The sequence below is a fragment of the Euprymna scolopes genome, chromosome 37 (assembly GCF_053919585.1).
Source record: "Euprymna scolopes isolate OS-2025 chromosome 37, ASM5391958v1, whole genome shotgun sequence".
NCBI lineage: Eukaryota > Metazoa > Mollusca > Cephalopoda > Sepiida > Sepiolidae > Euprymna > Euprymna scolopes.
The window spans coordinates 32363876-32384199 of record NC_136518.1 but is presented as its reverse complement, the minus strand read 5'-3'; the positions used below and the strand labels follow the sequence as shown (position 1 = coordinate 32384199).

The window sequence follows — 20324 nt, the reverse complement described above, 5'->3', positions numbered from 1 at the left end:
GTGACACTTAACTTTTTATGTATGTCACACTTAACTTTTATGTATGTCACACTTAACTGTTTATGTATGTGACACTTAACTTTTTATGTATGTGACACTTAACTTTTTATGTATGTGACACTTAACTTTTTATGTATGTGACACTTAACTTTTTATGTATGTGACACTTAAGTTTTTATGTATGTCACACTTAACTTTTTATGTATGTGACACTTAAGTTTTTATGTATGTCACACTTAACTTTTTATGTATGTCACACTTAACTTTTTATGTATGTCACACTTAACTTTTTATGTATGTCACACTTAACTGTTTATGTATGTGACACTTAACTTTTTATGTATGTTACACTTAACTTTTTATGTATGTGTCACTTAACTTTTTATGGATGTCACACTTAACTTTTTATGTATGTGACACTTAACTTTTTATGTATGTGACGCTTAAATTTTTATGTATGTGACACTTAACTTTTTATGTATGTGACACTTAGCTGTTTATGTATGTGACACTTAACTTTTTATGTATGTCACACTTAACTTTTATGTATGTGACACTTAACTTTTTATGTATGTCACACTTAACTTTTTATGGATGTCACACTTAACTTTTTATGTATGTGACACTTAACTTTTCATGTATGTGACACTTAACTTTTTATGTATGTGACACTTAGCTGTTTATGTATGTGACACTTAACTTTTTATGTATGTCACACTTAACTGTTTATGTATGTGACACTTAACTTTTTATGTATGTCACACTTAACTTTTTATGTATGTCACACTTAACTTTTTTTATGTATGTGACACTTAACTTTTTATGTATGTGACACTTAACTTTTTATGTATGTGACACTTAGCTTTTTATGTATGTCACACTTAACTTTTTATGTATGTCACACTTAACTTTTTATGTATGTCACACTTAACTTTTTATGTTTGTGACACTTAACTTTTTATGTATGTCACACTTAACTTTTTATGTATGTCACACTTAACTTTTTATGTATGTCACACTTAACTTTTTATGTATGTGACACTTAACTTTTTATGTATGTGACACTTAAGTTTTTATGTATGTCACACTTAACTTTTTATGTATGTGACACTTAGCTGTTTATGTATGTGACACTTAACTGTTTATGTGTGTGACACTTAACTTTTTATGTATGTGACACTTAGCTTTTTATGTATGTGACACTTAACTTTTTATGTATGTCACACTTAACTTTTATGTATGTGACACTTAACTTTTTATGTATGTGACACTTAACTTTTTATGTATGTGACACTTAAATTTTATGTATGTCACACTTAACTTTTTATGTATGTCACACTTAACTTTTTATGTATGTCACACTTAACTTTTTATGTATGTGACACTTAGCTTTTTATGTATGTGACACTTAACTTTTTATGTATGTGACACTTAACTTTTTATGTATGTGACACTTAACTTTTTATGTATGTGACACTTAACTTTTTATGTATGTTACACTTAACTTTTTATGTATGTGACACTTAACTTTTTATGTATGTCACACTTAACTTTTTATGTATGTCACACTTAACTTTTTATGTATGTGGTACTTAACTGTTTATGTATGTGACACTTAACCTTTTATGTATGTGACACTTTACTGTTTATGTATGTGACACTTAACTGTTTATGCATGTGACACTTAACTTTTTATGTATGTGACACTTAACTTTTTATGTATGTGACACTTAACTTTTTATGTATGTGACACTTAACTTTTTATGTATGTGACACTTAACTGTTTATGTATGTGACACTTAACTTTTTATGTATGTGACACTTAACTTTTTATGTATGTCACACTTAACTTTTTATGTATGTCACACTTAACTGTTTATGTATGTGACACTTAACTTTTTATGTATGTCACACTTAACTGTTTATGTATGTGACACTTCACTTTTTATGTATGTTACACTTAACTTTTTATATATGTCACACTTAACTTTTTATGTATGTCACACTTAACTTTAAAAATGCATTTTTGTTAATCGGTTGCACTTTAGTTTGAAATAATATTTCCAGCTGTCCCATTTGTTTACGTTTTAAATATTATAACCTTTAATGTCTAATGCTTCTGTTTCAAATAGAATTTTCATTTGTCTGTCACACTAAATTTCGAAATCACATTTTCATTGCAAAATTCGCACTGTGAATGGACGCATCTTATAAAATAGATCCGTCCTTTTCTCTTACCTTGCTTTTATGTTGTTTGCGATCTTGAACAACTTTTTCACAAAAATCTTCCAAAAACTGAATCGATTTCTTGAAAGGACTAGGAATAAAGAGCGTCAGAGGGTAGAGAAGCCAGGATGGGCGGACAATTACTTGAAAAAGAAAAAATCTTATTCAAATTAAACAATTTAGCAAGAAAATTTAGTTTGTATATTTGAAACCAATATAAAAATAAATTGTATGCATATGAAGTGACCGGAATATGAATGACTTCCATCAAGCATGTAACAAAAATATTGTCGTTCAATACGAAAGGGATAGAGAGATTACCAAATACATTTAGAAGACATTTTAATGTAGGATTTATCTGCTCTTGGTTAGGTAAATTGAGGCAAGATTTATCTCTCATACAACTATAACAGAAAAAGAAAATTCAAAATGGAGGATGCTACAAAAATAGGCTTCAGTTTTAAAATTGTTACAATAAATTATATTTATAGGTTTATCATTCCAACTATTTTTTCACCTATTTATTATTTTATATTTGTGTCTCACCATTCAACCATCCTACACACACACGCACACACACACACACACACGCACACACGCACATACATATATAATCTTTTTTGTTGAATAAAATTTAGTTACGTTATGCCTTGTTTTGTTTTGGATGATTAATTCTACGATGTTATTTGAAACAATCGATACAAATTTACAAAATCTAAAAATATTCGTTTTATTTCTAGCTTTAAATAATGCAGGTATTTTAAATAATATTTTCATGTAAAACTTAACCGAATTTAATAATTGCTGAAAGCATATCTAATTTATACCTAGATTTAACTATATATTTTCAAATTATTTAAATAATTTAGTGAAATTCTAAACAGCTTGGTAATTAAATCTGACTTTTAGCCTAAAAATATCTTTTAATTTTATTTCCCATCTTCTAATAAATAGTAGTTACCTCCCTTTAATTGTAAATCTAAAAGAAAATTAAATTAATTAGGACTTTAAATGCAAAAGATGAGGTCAAAAGGCTTGGCAATACTCGTAATTACTTTTAAGGAATGGTGTTATTTTACTGGGATTCATTTGAAAATGCTGACAATTTTTGTTTCTTCTCATTTATGACATATGTGTCTCTTTTAGTGTTCGTCGATTTTTATCGATATTTTAAGCGAGGAATTATAATGTGACGATATGAATGAAGTCCCGAATAATTTCATTCATCCCTATATATATATATATATATATATATATATATATATATATATATAATGAACTCATTTTATCCCTCTGATTTTGACCTTTATAGGATTAAAAATCAAGACATTTCATGCAAATGTAATATGCACAAACTGCAACATAGTATCTGAGGTGTGTTATAGGTATATTGCCTCTCCACTTCCTCGATAATCGTAGATTCCTATATTTTTTCTGCTGAGAGTTCACTGCCAAAATCGGCTAAAATCAATGGAAGTAGTAAATTCTTTTCTCTCTAATGAATTCCTCCTGCCCTCATCACCAGTTACACCATTGCGGGATCGTTCACAAGGCACATTTACGAAAGAAAGCCGGTTTCGGTTTTCTGTACTTCGTAGTTGCTTAAAAACCCTGGAATGGAATTTTACCTTGTCTTTCCGTTCTATGCTTCCTGTTGGGTGAAACGTACCATGGAATTAACCGATAACGACATTCCCACAAACATTAATTCTTATCCCATGCTTACGTTTACGTTTAAATTACAATCGTTTTAAAATAATTATGTCTTTTTTCGAAATATTGAATAAAATATAGCAAAAAAGCAAATTCGCACAGTTTTCTTATTTCAATTAAAGCGAGATCGAAAAGCTGCTGAAACAGCTCACAATATCAAGGAAGCATTTGGCCCAGGAATCACTACTGAACGCACAGCACAATGGTGGATTAAGAAATTTCATGGCAGTGAGGAGAGTAATGAGGGTAGTGGTTGGCCACTTTTGAGAATTAGACGTTACGTATACGGCGATTTCCAACTGTTTAAAAGAGATTGGAAAAACAAAAAAACTTGATAAATGGGCACCTCACAAATTTAATGACAACCAAAAGAAAAACACCTTTATGAAGTGTCATCTTCACTTTTTTTCGTGCGACAAAAATTACCCATTTCTCGACCAGGTTGTGACTTGCGATAAAAAGTGTTTTCTTTATGACAATCTGCGACAATGACGCTCACCTTAGTGCTTAGACGCAGATAAAGCTCCACGACACTCCTTGAAGCCAGAGTTGCATCAACAAAATAAGGTCTCAAAAGCACTGTCAACAAATGGATGAAATGCATAAGAAACGTCGACAACAACACCTAGCATTAGTCAACAGAAAATGCCCAATTCTCCTCAACATCAATACCTGACCACACGTTGCTAAACCGACCCTACAGATGTTGAACAAGTTGGGCTACAAAACTCTGCCTTATCTTCCCTACTCTCCAGACCTCTCACCCACCGACTACCACTTTTTCAAGAATCTTGACGACTTCTGCATTAGAAATGCTAAAAAACCTAAACGATATAAAAAAACGCTTTCAGTGACTTCATCGCCATCAGAACACATGTTGCTAGCATAAATACAATTGCTTTGATTCTGATGCTGCTTATTTCGATCAATAAATTTTTGTTTCAGCCGAGATATGTTCATCTGAATTTAAAAGGTAAAAACCGCAAGAACTTTCTTGTCAAACTGATGAAACGAGCTTTACATAAATTTCACATAATGTTAATTAAGGTTTTATCTAAAAAGAGTTAAGATTGGTCGAAAAGACGAAACTAATTCTTTACATTTTGCTTATATGGTAAGATTGTTTGGTAATTTACTAATGTTAATGAGGTATATATATATATATATATATATATATATATATATATATATGTATGTGTGTGTGTATGTGTGTACTTGTGAGACAAGTGTTGCGCAATCCTCAACCACACCTCTCCTGAATCGGCACTGTTTGAGTCCAGTGGCAAGGAAAAGTCCAGGACGACTGGAAACAATGCCGAGATAAGCAGAGAGCACATACAGCACCTGAAATCCCAAATGGTCACCCGTTTAGTACTGGCCAGGCTCATCGTTGCTTAACTTCAGTGATCCAGTGGGAAGTGGTGTGTCAACGTGATTATGCTGTTGTCAGCTGAGTTTTAGACTTCCACAGCTGAGTCTTAGCCTTCCACTGGTACTATGTAACCCAGTGCTAGCTGCCTCATGGTCGTGTCGTCAGCGACTAAACCGGCTCCCCCACCCAGAGTAACCTAGGTGAGAAAGGTGTGGGGACACACAGCAGGACCAAAAACAAGACCTATCAAAGGGCAGATGAGCTTCTTATGAGCCAATGGCCATCTTCTGCAGCTAGAGTCGGTACCAATGTATCGACCTTGTCTTTCCTTGGGTTCTACCGGCTCTGGTCAAGTTCCACTTGTGCCACTTGGGCAACGCACGAGTTCTTCACCCAGGCTCTTGCAATGATGGAGAATAGTTATGGGTTAAAAGTCTGATCAAATTGACGTCACGACCAGGTGCTTCGGATCCTCCGCAATGGTGGGAGGAGTTATTTGGCCCCAGTGGGTGGCTACCACTCACCTCAAACCAGGCAGCCCCTGGTCAGTAAGGTGCTACCCCATCATGTCCGCTGCTTTCATGGGGGTGGTCAGGCAATCACGGACGTAAATCATTCACCTGCTACAAATCACAATTCAAAGAATACTCTCCAACTCAGAAGTTGGAACATTTGTACACTGTACCCGGGTTTCACGCATAACCCAGATCTCAACCTTTGTGCACAAGGTCTGCCTCGTAAGGCCGCATTACTTGACTGTGAACTTGCCAAGCTGTCTGTTGACATTGTCACTCAAGAGGAGACCAGATTAGCTGGAACTGGCTCCATCTCGGAACAAAACTACACTTTCTTCTGGACTGGCAAAGCAGAAGAGGAATATCGCATCTATGGAGTAGGTTTCACAGTGACAAACAAATTACTCAGAGAACATGTAGTCGACACTCCGGTCAGCATTTCAGAGAGAATTATGACACTGAAGATCAACTGTGCCAATACACCAGTACACCTCATCAGTGTTTATGCGCCAACACTGCCTAGCGAAGATCATGTGAAAGATGAATTCTACGACTTATCTCAATGAAATACTGAGCAGGATCCCAGCTGGTGATCACCTCCTAGTACTTGGAGACTTCAATGCCAGAGTCGGTGCAAACCATGCTGCCTGGCCTGACATCATTGGGTACTTCGGTACTGGTAAAATAAATGAAAATGGTCAAAGAACTCTGGAGCTCTGTAGTCAACAGGAACTCTGTATTGCAAATGCCTTGTTCAAACAGAAAATGTGTGATCGTGTCTCTTGGAGATACTCTCGTTCCAAACATTGGCACCAACTGGATATTGCATTGTGTAGAAAAAAAAGACATTGGTTCTGTCAAACGGTCAAGAACCTACCACTCTGCCAATGGTGTATCCGACCACTCACTCGTGCTGACACAACTCGATCTCCCGAACAAGAAACCTGCACCACATAAGCCAAGACCACGTTGTAGTCTCAACGTGGCTGCAATGAAGAACAACGAAAACATCAGTGCGTTTTGCACTGCACTCGAAAATAAGCTGGGAGATTCTGCATCAGGGGAAGCAGTGAACCTGGATAAATCCTGGGAAATCATGCAAACTGCGATACATGACGCTGCAGTCACATCCTTTGGAACCAAGCAGCCACCTTGCAAAGACTGGATGACTGAGAATGTAGAAATCTTAGAACCTATACTAATGTCCAAAAACGATGCTCACAAGAACTATGTGAGCAGGCCGACACACAGCACCGTGTCCAAGCTGAAAGAGGCTCCCAGTCAATTCCAGAAAGCTGCTCCGCACTGTGCAAACAACTACTGGAACAACCTGTGCGACGAAATCCAGACTGCTGCTAACTGCGGTAAACTACGTAAGATGTATTGTGGACTCCACAAGGGAACTGGACCAAGCGCGAAGAAAGTTTACTCTTTAAAATCTACTACAAGGGAGCTCATAACTGATTCTATGAAGCAGCTTGAACGTTGGGTGGAGCACTACTCTGTACTATATGGCGAACCGCACAACATCACAGTCACAGCTTTAAATTCAACTCCAAACTTCGGCACCCTAGTCGAACTGGACAACATTCCAACTATGTCAGAACTCGAAGAAGCTCTCCAATACACAAATGTAGGGAACGCCCCAGGTACTGACGAGATTCCAGCAGACCTGCTCAAGTGCAACAAGTTCCTGCTCCCGCACTTGTACGACTTCCTCTACACTGGTTGGCGCAAAGGGAAATTACCAACAGCTATGAAAGATGCTAAAATTGTCACTTTATTCAAGAAAGGAGACAAAGGAGATTGCAATAACTACTATGGTATATCTTTACTCAGTGTCACCGGCAAAGTCTTTGCCAGAGTGCTGCTTTCAAGGCTCCAGCAGATTGCAAACTGCGTTTATCCAGAATCGCAATGTGGCTTCTGCAGCGGGCGTTCAACCATGGACATGATATTTTCAGTGCGTCAAATCCAGGAAAAATGCAGAGAACAACCTAGACCTCTCCATATCGCATTTGTGGACCTCATGAAAGCTTTTGACATGGTCGGTAGAGATGGTCTGTTTGCCATCCTACAAAATTTGGGCTGTCCACCAACTCTTCTTAGTTTGAAAAGATCGCCCCATGGCAACATGACAGCTGCAGTATTCTTCAAAGGTGACATGTCTGACAACTTCCCTGTGTTCAGTGGAGTCAAGCAAGGTTATGTGTTGTCTCCCACACTGTTTGGCATCTTCTTCTCAGTTCTTCTGCACCACGCTTTTGGAAATTACGAGGACGAAGACATACTCGCTCTGATGGAGAACTTTTAAACTTGGCTCGCCTACGCACCAAAACCAAGATTCGAAGAGTCCTAATACTTGAGCTGCTGTTTGCAGACGATGCTGCATTGGTCTCGCACTCCGCAAGTGGACTCCAGCAGCTGCTTGACAAATTGAGCGCTGCTTGTGTGGAGTTCGCACAGGTAATCAGTGTGGAGAAGATAGTCGTGATGCACCAGGGTGACGCATCACCATCAATGGCCACGAACTAGAGACTGTTGAGAACTTTGCATAGCTTAGAGCCAACATCAACAAGGGAGTATCCATTGAACAGGAGCTAAAAACGCACATAGGTAGAGCAGCGTCTACTTTCAACTGACTATGTGAAAGAGCATAGTTCAAAATACTGCATCTACGAATGCTGTGTTTTGAGTACCCTAATGTATGGAGCAGAGACTTGGACAACATATGCTTATCATGAGAAAAGAAAACGTCTACCATCTCCAATGCTTGCGACATATCATGGGCATCAATTGGTGGGATAGAATCACCAACGCAGAGATGCTAAGACATGCCGGCAGCCACTCCTTGTTCCAAACACTCAAGATCCGACGATTGAGATGGCTTGGATACCTGTGCAGAATGCCCAATGGCCGTCTCCCTAAGGATATCCTCTACAGCAAACTGGCAAATGGAACAAGAAGCCACAGTCGCCCGGTGCTGCGCTTTAAAGACGTGGCAAAACAGGACCTGATCGCTCTTGGCATTGATGTGAATGTATGAGAGGAGCTAGCTGAAGATAGACTAGTGACTACAATTACTGTTGCTTGTATTAATCTTTCGTAGATTGCTTGCCATTATTTATATATACATGTCTATATTTAACCACATATTTGTATATTAAATAAATCAATATACTTAAATTAAATTTATAGATGCTCAAGTAGAAATTATTATGTATCTAAGAGGCCAAATCTTTATATAGCAAGTTACTCGGCCGAGTCAAAGGGAGGTAATTCAATTAAAAATTTTAATCGTTATTTCCTTTATTTCCTTTAGATATATTTGTATTTGTTAACTCAAATATATTCATTATTTTACACCCGCCCCCCATATATACACACACACATATATATATATATATATATGTATATATATATGCATATATATATGCGTGTGTGTGTGTGTATATATATATATATATATATATATATATATATATATATACACGCGCGTGTGTGTGTGTGTACATATATATATACAGGGTGCCCACAAAGTCTGGCTACATAATCTACAGGATGCTTCCACAAAGTCTGGCTACATGATGTAGCCAGACTTAATGTGGACACCCTGTATATATATATATATATATATATATATATATATATATATATATTCATTTATTTATTTAAATACTTGCCAACTTTATGTAAGCTTCTAGTAAATAATTACCACATGGTTCTACTTTATATTATTTGTGACTTCAATTAGATTGTGATTCAAGTTATAATATTTTAATATATGCTAAACAAAAATAATTATTTATAAGATGTTTGTTTAATATCTTATGAATTTCTACCGGGTGCTTGAAGTTATAAGTCATATTATATTCGTCTCAGTAATAATTACGTTATTTGGAAATGTGTTTCACTAAAAGATTTTTCGACCATTACAAAACGAAATTTATAAAAACGTAATAAATGTAATATAATTATCCCTGTCTGATATGTTTTCTTTTAAGAGAGTGCTATCTTTTCGTGTTTGTAATGTTTCACAGAAATCTTACAGAATAAAACGAACAAAGATCGTAGGAAGTCTGTCCGAAAAATTGAGCGTGCATGTTTGACCAACGGATTATTTGGAGTCTTTTGAGAGTTTACTTCGATTCCAAACGCGGTACTGGCAATTACGTCCATCGTGTAGGCACTGAACACCCTGAAAAGAAGAAAAATCAAAATGGACATTTTTATATAGATAAAAACATTTCTTACGTTTTTTTTTCCATCTTTAATTAGTGGATGTCAATAATGTTAAGACGGTTGAAAGATCAATATGTTCATCTTGATTTTTAGATGCAGATATTTGCATTTTATTTTTGGACAATATCTCAAAATTGTCAACTGATGTTCAAAATCGATTCCCAGTATTAAAGATATTTTCTTTATACTTTTCGCAGGACATGTACATATGGATATGCACTTGAATAAAAAACGACAATTATTTAATGTACTTCAATTAATGGAACTTTGATCTAAAAGTTGCTTCTGGATTATTTTCTTCGGTTACGAGGGATGATTTTAGTTTCAATTATTTTGTAAATCTTACTTTTTGTATAGCTTCGTTAAAATTCTGACAGTAAATGAATTTGATTTCCATCATCAAATCTCTCTTACTCTTCTCTTCTCGTGATGAATTTAATCAACCAACGATGTACGTTTCATATGAGAATTTACTTTGCCCTAAGGACACCAGCTATCAATCATTTCAGATAAACAAGCATCTCATGAGAACTATTTTATCGGAAGTTATTATGCAAATCTGGTTTTCTTCTAAATAACACTACTTTGAATACAGCACAATGAGTCATGGTTCTTTAGCGAACATTTTTGTGCTTTTCAAATATTCCTTCATCCAATTCCGACGCTTCTAAATGTTTGACAGATTGTTTTCAGAATTTTCTCACCGAAACCAATTTTCTCACGCTTTAATTTCAACTTTATCAAATTGCTGTTTTTTTTTAGTTATAGCATGTTCTAGCTTAAATTTGTTTCAACTTATTTACAGCATGGCTTTTGTTGTACTTTAATTAATTTTATTGGTTTTAGGATGACGTTTGACAAGATGCTTTGGCGATGGAACCAGAAAAGACGTTTGTAAAGTTTTTACTTTTGCAGCACCATTTCTTATATAGCGTGCATATTGTTTACCTTTCCCCATGACCAAAATTTTAATTAGAAATCAAAAGAAGTTTGTGTCATCATCATAAAAACTATCATATCATATATGAAATATAAAATATCATATAAAATATCATATAAATATTATACCATCAAAAATATAATTCAGAGTTTTCATCATGACTTTAGTAAATAACGTCGAGATTTTTAAAATATCCAACTGAACATCTTGGATAATATAAAATTGTAACTTCTAAGTTATTCACAAATGAAAGTTATTTTAATAAAATTGTCTGAAAACTTGGGATGCAGTGTATATCTAGATTTTACTTCAAAAGGACTTTAATGGCAAGCAATATGCAACAATAATATTGGCTGTGATTCTGGCAAAAGCAGTGATAGAATAGAAACAAATCTATTGAGAAACATTCCTTTTTGTTAAAGTTCTGAATGCCACTCGCCGACAAAAAGTATTGACAAAGTGGACGATGAAACATCCAGGGGATTAGAAACGATTATTGCAACTGGCCAGAAGTTGATTATTTAAAAGGACTGCTCAAAAAAATTTATTTATATTGGACTTGAAAACGGCAATATTAGATTCAGATGAGAAGCAACCTCATGGTATTGAGTTCTACAGACTGGTAGTTCTAGGAAATGTTGCTTTCCGTTTAGTTTTAGGTACACAACGGGAAAAAGGGACATTATTTACAGTGTTTCTAGACGATGTTTAGTTGCCAATGTTCTATATCAGTGATCATCAGTGATCATTCGTGACCATTTGAGACCATTTGAGACCAGTCGAGCATTTGCCATGAAAATAACGATAGAGTACAGAAAGACTAGTAAGGTTTCTTCTGTGAAAAAAAATGGCTTGGACAAAGAGAAGAGGCAATCGCCCAATAGATTTCGAAGTTGTTTTTAACTCTATTATAGTAGGAGAGGGTGCTCTGAGCGGCACCTCCGCCAGCTATGGCAACACCAGTTCATCTTGACGTCATTGACTCTCATACATGTACAGTATTGCGTCACGTGTGAGATAAATTTTTATAGGACAGATGCTTATAAAGTTATGGACTAGACATAAAAATCCCAACTCATGAGAATTTTGTTGCCGTTTGGCCGAAATTCAATTCTGCTTTAATTCTGTTTACATCTATTTTACAAATTATGCATTTTTTTTTCGAAATTACTTACTGCACAATATCAATTTCTTTATCGTTTTCTGCAATATTTTCAAAGTTTTCCGTTAAATTTTCAATGGCTTTCTGAATAAGCGGAGTCATCTGTAAATAAAATACGAATCAAGAAATGTTTATAATTCATCACAAACAGCAAATTAACACAATGCAGTCTTAATGAAGAAAATTTTTCAAAAGCATATGAATCTTGACAATATTTTTAATACATGGCTTCTTTAAAATGTGCATGATTGGAAGCAAACTATTTACTATATTATTAATAAACATATTAGAAATGTTATATTAAAATTAAACTATTTACTATATTATTAATAAACATAGAAATTTTATATTAAAATTAAAGTTGAAGCAACTCAGTTCTTAAAAAATGCTAATTTATCAACCCAAGTAATTACCACAAATATTTTTTTTTTAAATGTAGAAGACAAGATAAAAATAAATATGATTAAATTAGATAGCGTGATGTTTAAAGACGACTTTTAGGGTGTAGTCATCATGAAGGATATTGAAAGGGATTACTTGTATGACATTTAAAATGATATTTCCAGCATTTCTATGGTTTACAAGGGGTGAACAGTTGAATCACAAACGATATTTATTCTTCTTTAATTTCATTCAAAAATACATAACCATAACTAAAAAATACATAACCATAACTAAAAAATACATAACCACAATTAAAAAATACATAATCATAACCAAAAAATACATAACCACAACTAAAAAATACATAACCATAACTAAAAAAAACATAACCATAACTAAAAAATACATAACCATAACTAAAAAATACATAACCATAACTAGAAAATACATAACCATAACTAAAAATACATAACCATAACTAAAAAATACATAATCATAATTAAAAAATACATAATCATAACTAAAAAATACATAATCATAACTAAAAAATACATAACCATAACTAAAAAATACATAACCATAACTAAAAAATACATAATCATAACTAAAAAATACATAATCATAACTAAAAAATACATAACCATAACTAAAAAATACATAACCATAACTAAAAAATACATAATCATAACCAAAAAATACATAACCATAACTAAAAAATACATAACCATAACTAAAAAAAACATAACCATAACTAAAAAATACATAACCATAACTAAAAAATACATAACCATAACTAGAAAATACATAACCATAACTAAAAATACATAACCATAACTAAAAAATACATAATCATAATTAAAAAATACATAATCATAACTAAAAAATACATAATCATAACTAAAAAATACATAACCATAACTAAAAAATACATAACCATAACTAAAAAATACATAATCATAACTAAAAAATACATAATCATAACTAAAAAATACATAACCATAACTAAAAAATACATAACCATAACTAAAAAATACATAATCATAACCAAAAAATACATAACCATAACTAAAAAATACATAACCATAACTAAAAAAAACATAACCATAACTAAAAAATACATAACCATAACTAAAAAATACATAACCATAACTAGAAAATGCATAACCATAACTAAAAATACATAACCATAACTAAAAAATACATAATCATAATTAAAAAATACATAATCATAACTAAAAAATACATAATCATAACTAAAAAATACATAACCATAACTAAAAAATACATAACCATAACTAAAAAATACATAATCATAACTAAAAAATACATAATCATAACTAAAAAATACATAACCATAACTAAAAAATACATAACCATAACTAAAAAATACATAACCATAACTAAAAAATACATAACCATAACTAAAAAATACATAACCATAACTAAAAAATACATAACCATAACTAAAAAATACATAACCATAACTAAAAAATACATAATCATAACTAAAAAATACATATCCATAACTAAAAAATACATAACCATAACTAAAAGATACATAATCATAACTAAAAAATACATAATCATAACTAAAAAATACATAACCATAACTAAAAAATACATAACCATAACTAAAAAATGCATAACCATAACTAAAAAATGCTTTACCATAACTAAAAAATACATAATCACAACTAAAAAATGCATAATCATAACTAAAAAATGCATAACCATTACTAAAAAATACATAACGATAACTAAAAAATACATAACCATAACTAAAAAATACATAATCATAACTAAAAAATACATAATCATAACTAAAAAATACATAATCATAACTAAAAAATACTTAACCATAACTAAAAAATACATAACCATAACTAAAAAATACATAATCATAACTAAAAAATGCATAACCATAACTAAAAAATACATAATCATAACTAAAAAATACATAATCATAACTAAAAAATACATAATCATAACTAAAAAACGCATAACCATAACTAAAAAATACATAACCATAACTAAAAAATACATAACCATTACTAGAAAATACATAATCATAACTAAAAAATACATAACCATAACTAAAAAAATGCATAACCATAACTAAAAAATACATAACCATAACTAAAAAATACATAACCATTACTAGAAAATACATAACCATAACTAAAAAATACATAACCATAACTAGAAAATACATAATCATAACTAAAAAATACATAACCATAACTAAAAATACATAATCATAACTAAAAAATACATAGCCATAACTAGAAAATACATAACCATAACTAAAAAATACATAACCATAACTACAAAATACATAACCATAACTAAAAAATACATAACCATAACTAGAAAAACTGTAACATATCTTGCAAAACTAAAAGCAATAAATCATTACATTATATCATCTCCTTCTCCAAAGGCAGAGTTTGCGTGTGTGACATGTAAGTATAACAACGTTTTACAAAGACAATCAATCGGTTTTTGATCCTCACCAAAACACTGAGGAATATTAAAGAGTTTCGGTGAAAGCGACGAGAAAAATACACTGGTAACTATGTGAGAGATACTTTTGCTTTTTTTTACTACTAATCCTAAGTCAAACTAAATAAGTCTCAAAACCACACGTGATTGTTTAAAAAGTAGAACTCTACCCCCAAAATAATATCGGGAATTTATCTCCCATGGCAAAAAGTAAAAAAAGAACATGGTTTATTGCCTTTCAGATACTAGGATGGCTCAGAAATGAAGGATCATTTTATGTAATTTTTTATGCTACTAATCTAAATTTAAAAAATGCCATACTCCTTCTCTAAATTCTAAATAATTTTGCTATTTTTGCTTCCGCCAGTTTTTCAGGGTAGTCTCATGTAATTACCTAAAAATGTAGAATCCCATTGTTGGGGGGGGGGTAGTTAAGAGTGTTATTCTACAATAATACTCAAACGTGAATATTTTATTTGCACCTTAGAAATAATGTATTTAATGCACTGATTATAAATTAATTTTAACCAAAATATAAATGAGATTCTGCATTTTCTGTGTAAACAGGCTAGAAAACAAAAAAGAAAAGATTTTTTAGAATTGAAAATGAGGAATCAGTTTCATAAATAAATTTCACGTAAAATGAACATAACGTATAACAGAAGATAAAGGAAATAATTTATTTTCCTTTTAACAGACACCAAAAGATTAGATTGTTGTTAATATTTTGGTGACTTAAATAGAAATTAATCAGATATTTTGAGAGACAGAGAGAAAGAGAGAGAGAGAGAGAGAGAGAGAGAGAAGGAGTAAGGGAGAAAAAGAGTAGAGATAAATAATTTTCTTCTAAAACTTTACTCGGGAATTTTGTCTTTACGTATTTTCTCTCCCCTTTGTTTACCATTTTAGCGGTGTTCAAATTAGTTGTTTAGGTTTTTACAGATGATGGGAAATCTGGAGCTCAGTCCTCTCAAAAATAAAAAAAATAAAACTTTCTGGTCATAACATTAAGTAAACAGGAAACAATGACATATTGCTGATTAAAAAAAAAGTTTACGTATATTTTAAGAAACGAATATAAAGAACTCGATTTTCTTTTTCACTTGTAAATTAGAAAAATCAAGTTGGTTTCTCTAGGAAAAAGTCGACACAAATTCTAAACATTTATGAAGGAAATAAAACAATAGTGCGGAATAGAATTATTTGTTATATAAAAATCAAAAAGATCATTGACTTAAAATAATATTAAATCAGGTGTCTTGACTTTGCTCTTAATGTGATTAATACTTTCAATTTTTCGATAAAATATGGATATTGAAAAATGCGATTAAAGCGAAAACGTCTCTAGATAATTATACACAAGAAGTCCTTCTTCAGAAGGACTTCTTGGAAATTGATAATGAAAAGTGTTTCCTTCGTTCATCAAAACAATCGTATAACCGTTCATAAATTCTTGTTCAAAACAAAACCTGAAGTTACATTTTTAAGATCAAAACATGTATTTTGTTTTGTATTTAAAAATGTATGAAATAAAAGTTGACTGCTGAAATTCGTATTGACGGAAGCACTTCCGGATGTTCCATAGGAAAGGCTGATAAGAGTTGAGTCTTACTCGAAAATTTATTTACACAGGCGCAGATTTACGTGCCAAATTCAGTTCCAGTTTAAATTTTGTTATGTAAATACGTGTTATTCACGTGTCTATGAAAACATTCCCTTAAATGAGATCTTGAATTATTTTCCCTGTTTTGAAAAATTGTGAAAAGGAAGAATCCTTCCCGCCATGAACTTTATTGAAATTTTCAATTTTCTTGCGATAGGATTAATCGTGAATCCAACCCGACGTGACTTCCTGCCAACAAACGAGGTATCCACCAGCTAAAACTCAGTATTTACTGCAACACAATTGAATCAAGAAATATATTCAAGGTGAGTTTTTCTGATTTGCGAAATTTGTGTCATCAGAGTCTTTTACTATTGTAGAAGAAATTTCGGTACTCATGCAGAGAGTGATCCGTGCTGAATTAATTAAAGTTATTATTTAAAAAGCCATTCTTAACATGGGGAGGGGATGTTTTGTACATATTCTGTACTTTAACCTTACAATTGAATAAAAAAACATATCATAAAACTTTAATTAAACGTGGAAATACGATTTAAAAAATAGCGTGGATCACTCTCTGCATTAGCACCGAAATTTATACATGACATTCAAAGATAAAAAAACTGGTTGGTTGGTTGTTTTACGGCATATCAACCCTTTTCAGGTTATTTAATGCCGAATCCAAAGATTCGGAAGAAAATTTTTTTAATAGAATATATTTGTTGTTTTCGCGTCGGTTTCTATTTAACCCATAGTTGGGACCCTAACAGGTACAACCACTCCGGGTCAGAGTGGACCTGGGAGAAATGGTAATTAAAGGGTGGCTCCACACTCCCCAAAGCCCACAAGCTGGGGCCTCACCACTGGATATAGTTTAAGGTCTTATCCAGGACCCCCATTGAGGGACTCTTACCCTCTGCAGGGGGGGGGGGCAGTCGGCGTATTCTAATGCCCCACCGGATAAAAAACTGGATTAGTAAATTAAAAATTATAATTCTAAACAAAACTTTTAAAAGAAAAATTATATCTTGCTTTCAGTTTATTTTTAAATTAATTTCTTTATCTAATAAAATTAAATTTAAAGAAAATTAAAACTCGAATATAAATTTATGAATTGCATAAAGCATGAAAAATTCTATTAATTTTAAAATGTCAACGTTTTAGTGACTAAAATTTTAACAGTTTACAATTTATTCACATAACTATTCATAAAAATTATATAAATACAATTGCTGGCAGCAATCTTTCTCACAACTCAAAATCTAACCATTACTGCGTTGCAGTATAATTATTTACATGAATAAATATTTATGTGAATAATTATTATATAATTAATTAAAAACAGCTTATCCTGCCTTAACAGAGTACAACATAGACTTCATAGCTTAGTGGGGCATGCCCTTTTCTCTTCCCTACAACCTCTCTTCCACAGAAGAGACGTTGCGAGCCTGTCTTTGTTTTATCGTTATTTCTATAGCAAGTGCTCATCTGAGCTCCAATCTGTGCTCCCCCTTGCCAATCTCTCATGAAAAAAAACCGTCTAGCTGAAACCACTGTCAATAATTTTCCCCACTCTTTATCTGTGCCTGAATCAAAACGTAGATTCCATGATCAAAGCTTCTTTCTTAGAAGTGCACGCGGACGCCTCTGGAACTCTCTTCCGTTTGCCTGTTTCCCACCTGACTACAACTTGGTTGTCTTCAAGTCCAACATAAACAAATTCCTGACAAAACGCCCCCTTTCGTAATCCAATTTATCAAATCTCCATTACTAACGATTACTACGATATTATCCCATTGATTACTGTACATGGATTAACCCTTATCCTCGAGTGGCCTCCGAGCCTGGATAAGTGGTGACTCCTATGTAAAATAAAAAGATGGTCGCGTCCCAAACAATGCGTTTTGCAATAACGTGAAAAAAACAAACGATAATTGTGCTAAACAATTATTTTAGTACGCCGTTTTCATTTTCTCTCGTCAGCTTGAAAAAAACATATAATACATAATACATAATAATTATCTTTCTTGCATTTCTTGAAAATACAGAGTTATCTCCCCTTTAGCATTCAAGAGACGAAGGTATCCATAGCAGTAATATATAAACTTAAAACTAGACACCGCCAAAAATGGCCGAAAAATCAAGTTGTTGTTTTTTTAAAACGAAATTACATTTATTAAAATCCATTATTTCTGAGTAACATTTTTTTCCGGAAAGATAAAACCCTGAATTTTATCATATAGAAAACAGAATAATGTAAAACTTTTTCTACTATTTTTAATTAAATTTTAAATGTTAAATTTTCCCAAAAAGTTAATTGACATTTTTTGTCTTGTACAAAAACGTACATAAATATTTAAAAAAAAAAAAGGTTTTTGAAATAATTAATTAATTTATTTGTTGTCTAACTAAGATTTAGGGTGATGCAAAAATATTATAATATAAGTACCTGGATTTCAAATAATTCCACTTATTCATATAGGCAACCAGTTACTTCGCGTCGATCTAGACAATGTTTACGTTTGTACTTAATAAAAAGCAAACTATGGAAGACCAAACAGGCCAAAAGAAAATATTTTTCAGTGACGAAAATTTCAATGTGTTATTAACGCTGAGGCTGGCCAGTACCAGATGGGTGACCATTTGTATGAGGTTGGTTTTTAATGTGTATGTGTGTGGGGGCCAGGCTCCCCAAATTGGGGAGGGGGGCAATTTAAAGCAGAATTAAAAAAAATAATTTCAGCGCGTTTGGTCCACCGTAGTCGAAAGGCGGCAAACGTTTTGAAACGGGATCGAAAAAATGATGATATTTTTAACACAAAGGGCACAATATTTATCGAATTTTTTTGTATCGATTCTTCAAAGCATGCCCTGTTTAATAATGGTCATGCATTATTCGGCTCGCTAAAAAAAATTGTTAATTTATTTATCAAAGATTTTAAAATGGCCTTTTTCGTATAAATATTAATTTTTTTTTGTTTTGCTTAACTTAAATTAATTATTTTATTTAACATATTCACCGAATTTCACACTTCAAAACTCAAAAGCGGGATACTTAAACACAATCGAAGTTCTGATATAAAGACGTCAAAATAAGGTATGCAAACAGGTTTTTTTTAAATCTATAATCCTGTCCCTTACAACAACATATGTTTTGTTCAGTTTCAGATGATTATTTTAAGCATATTTGGAACCCCCTCAAAACAAGGGGGTTGTAAGCAAATATATATATATATATATATATATATATATATATATATATATAAATACCGTTTATGAAAAATAAGTACACTGTTATAAAGTTCATTCTTCTCTTAATAATCGCTGAAAATATCGTATTGATTGGATAATTACCTGATTTTTGGTAGATTTTTAAAAAGACGGTCCGTCAAAAAGTACTTGCCTGCCCCCCCCCCCAGTTTTGGCGGTGCCTACTTAAAACGTAGAGTAGGACAACTGTAGAATGACAACGCTTTCAGTTAAAAGAAAGCGTACACACTAAGTGACGAAGCGCATGCACTGTTAGTTAAAAGTGGTGGTAAAAATCCAGAAGATGACGAAACAAATGTCTAACAAATAAGAAATATGGGTTTCAGTTATCTGAACACACGAACGTGCGATTTGACCGATTCTGACCCTAACGCAGGCATGGTAAACAAAGAATT

At 32.4% G+C, this 20324-nt stretch overlaps 1 protein-coding gene across 2 annotated transcripts in view; it reads right to left on the bottom strand.

Annotated features, from left to right (window-relative positions):
* LOC145261124 (cytochrome P450 3A11-like) overlaps positions 1 to 20324 on the bottom strand; it is a 273410-nt gene that overhangs the window by 41784 nt on the left and 211302 nt on the right. For both annotated transcript variants that reach the window (XM_080119374.1, XM_080119375.1), the window contains exons 6-8: positions 12184 to 12272; positions 9876 to 10024; positions 2239 to 2369 (exon numbers count right to left, since the gene is read on the bottom strand). In XM_080119374.1, the coding sequence (XP_079975500.1) occupies positions 2239 to 2369; positions 9876 to 10024; positions 12184 to 12272 (369 nt within the window). The remainder of the gene's footprint in view (positions 1 to 2238; positions 2370 to 9875; positions 10025 to 12183; positions 12273 to 20324) is intronic.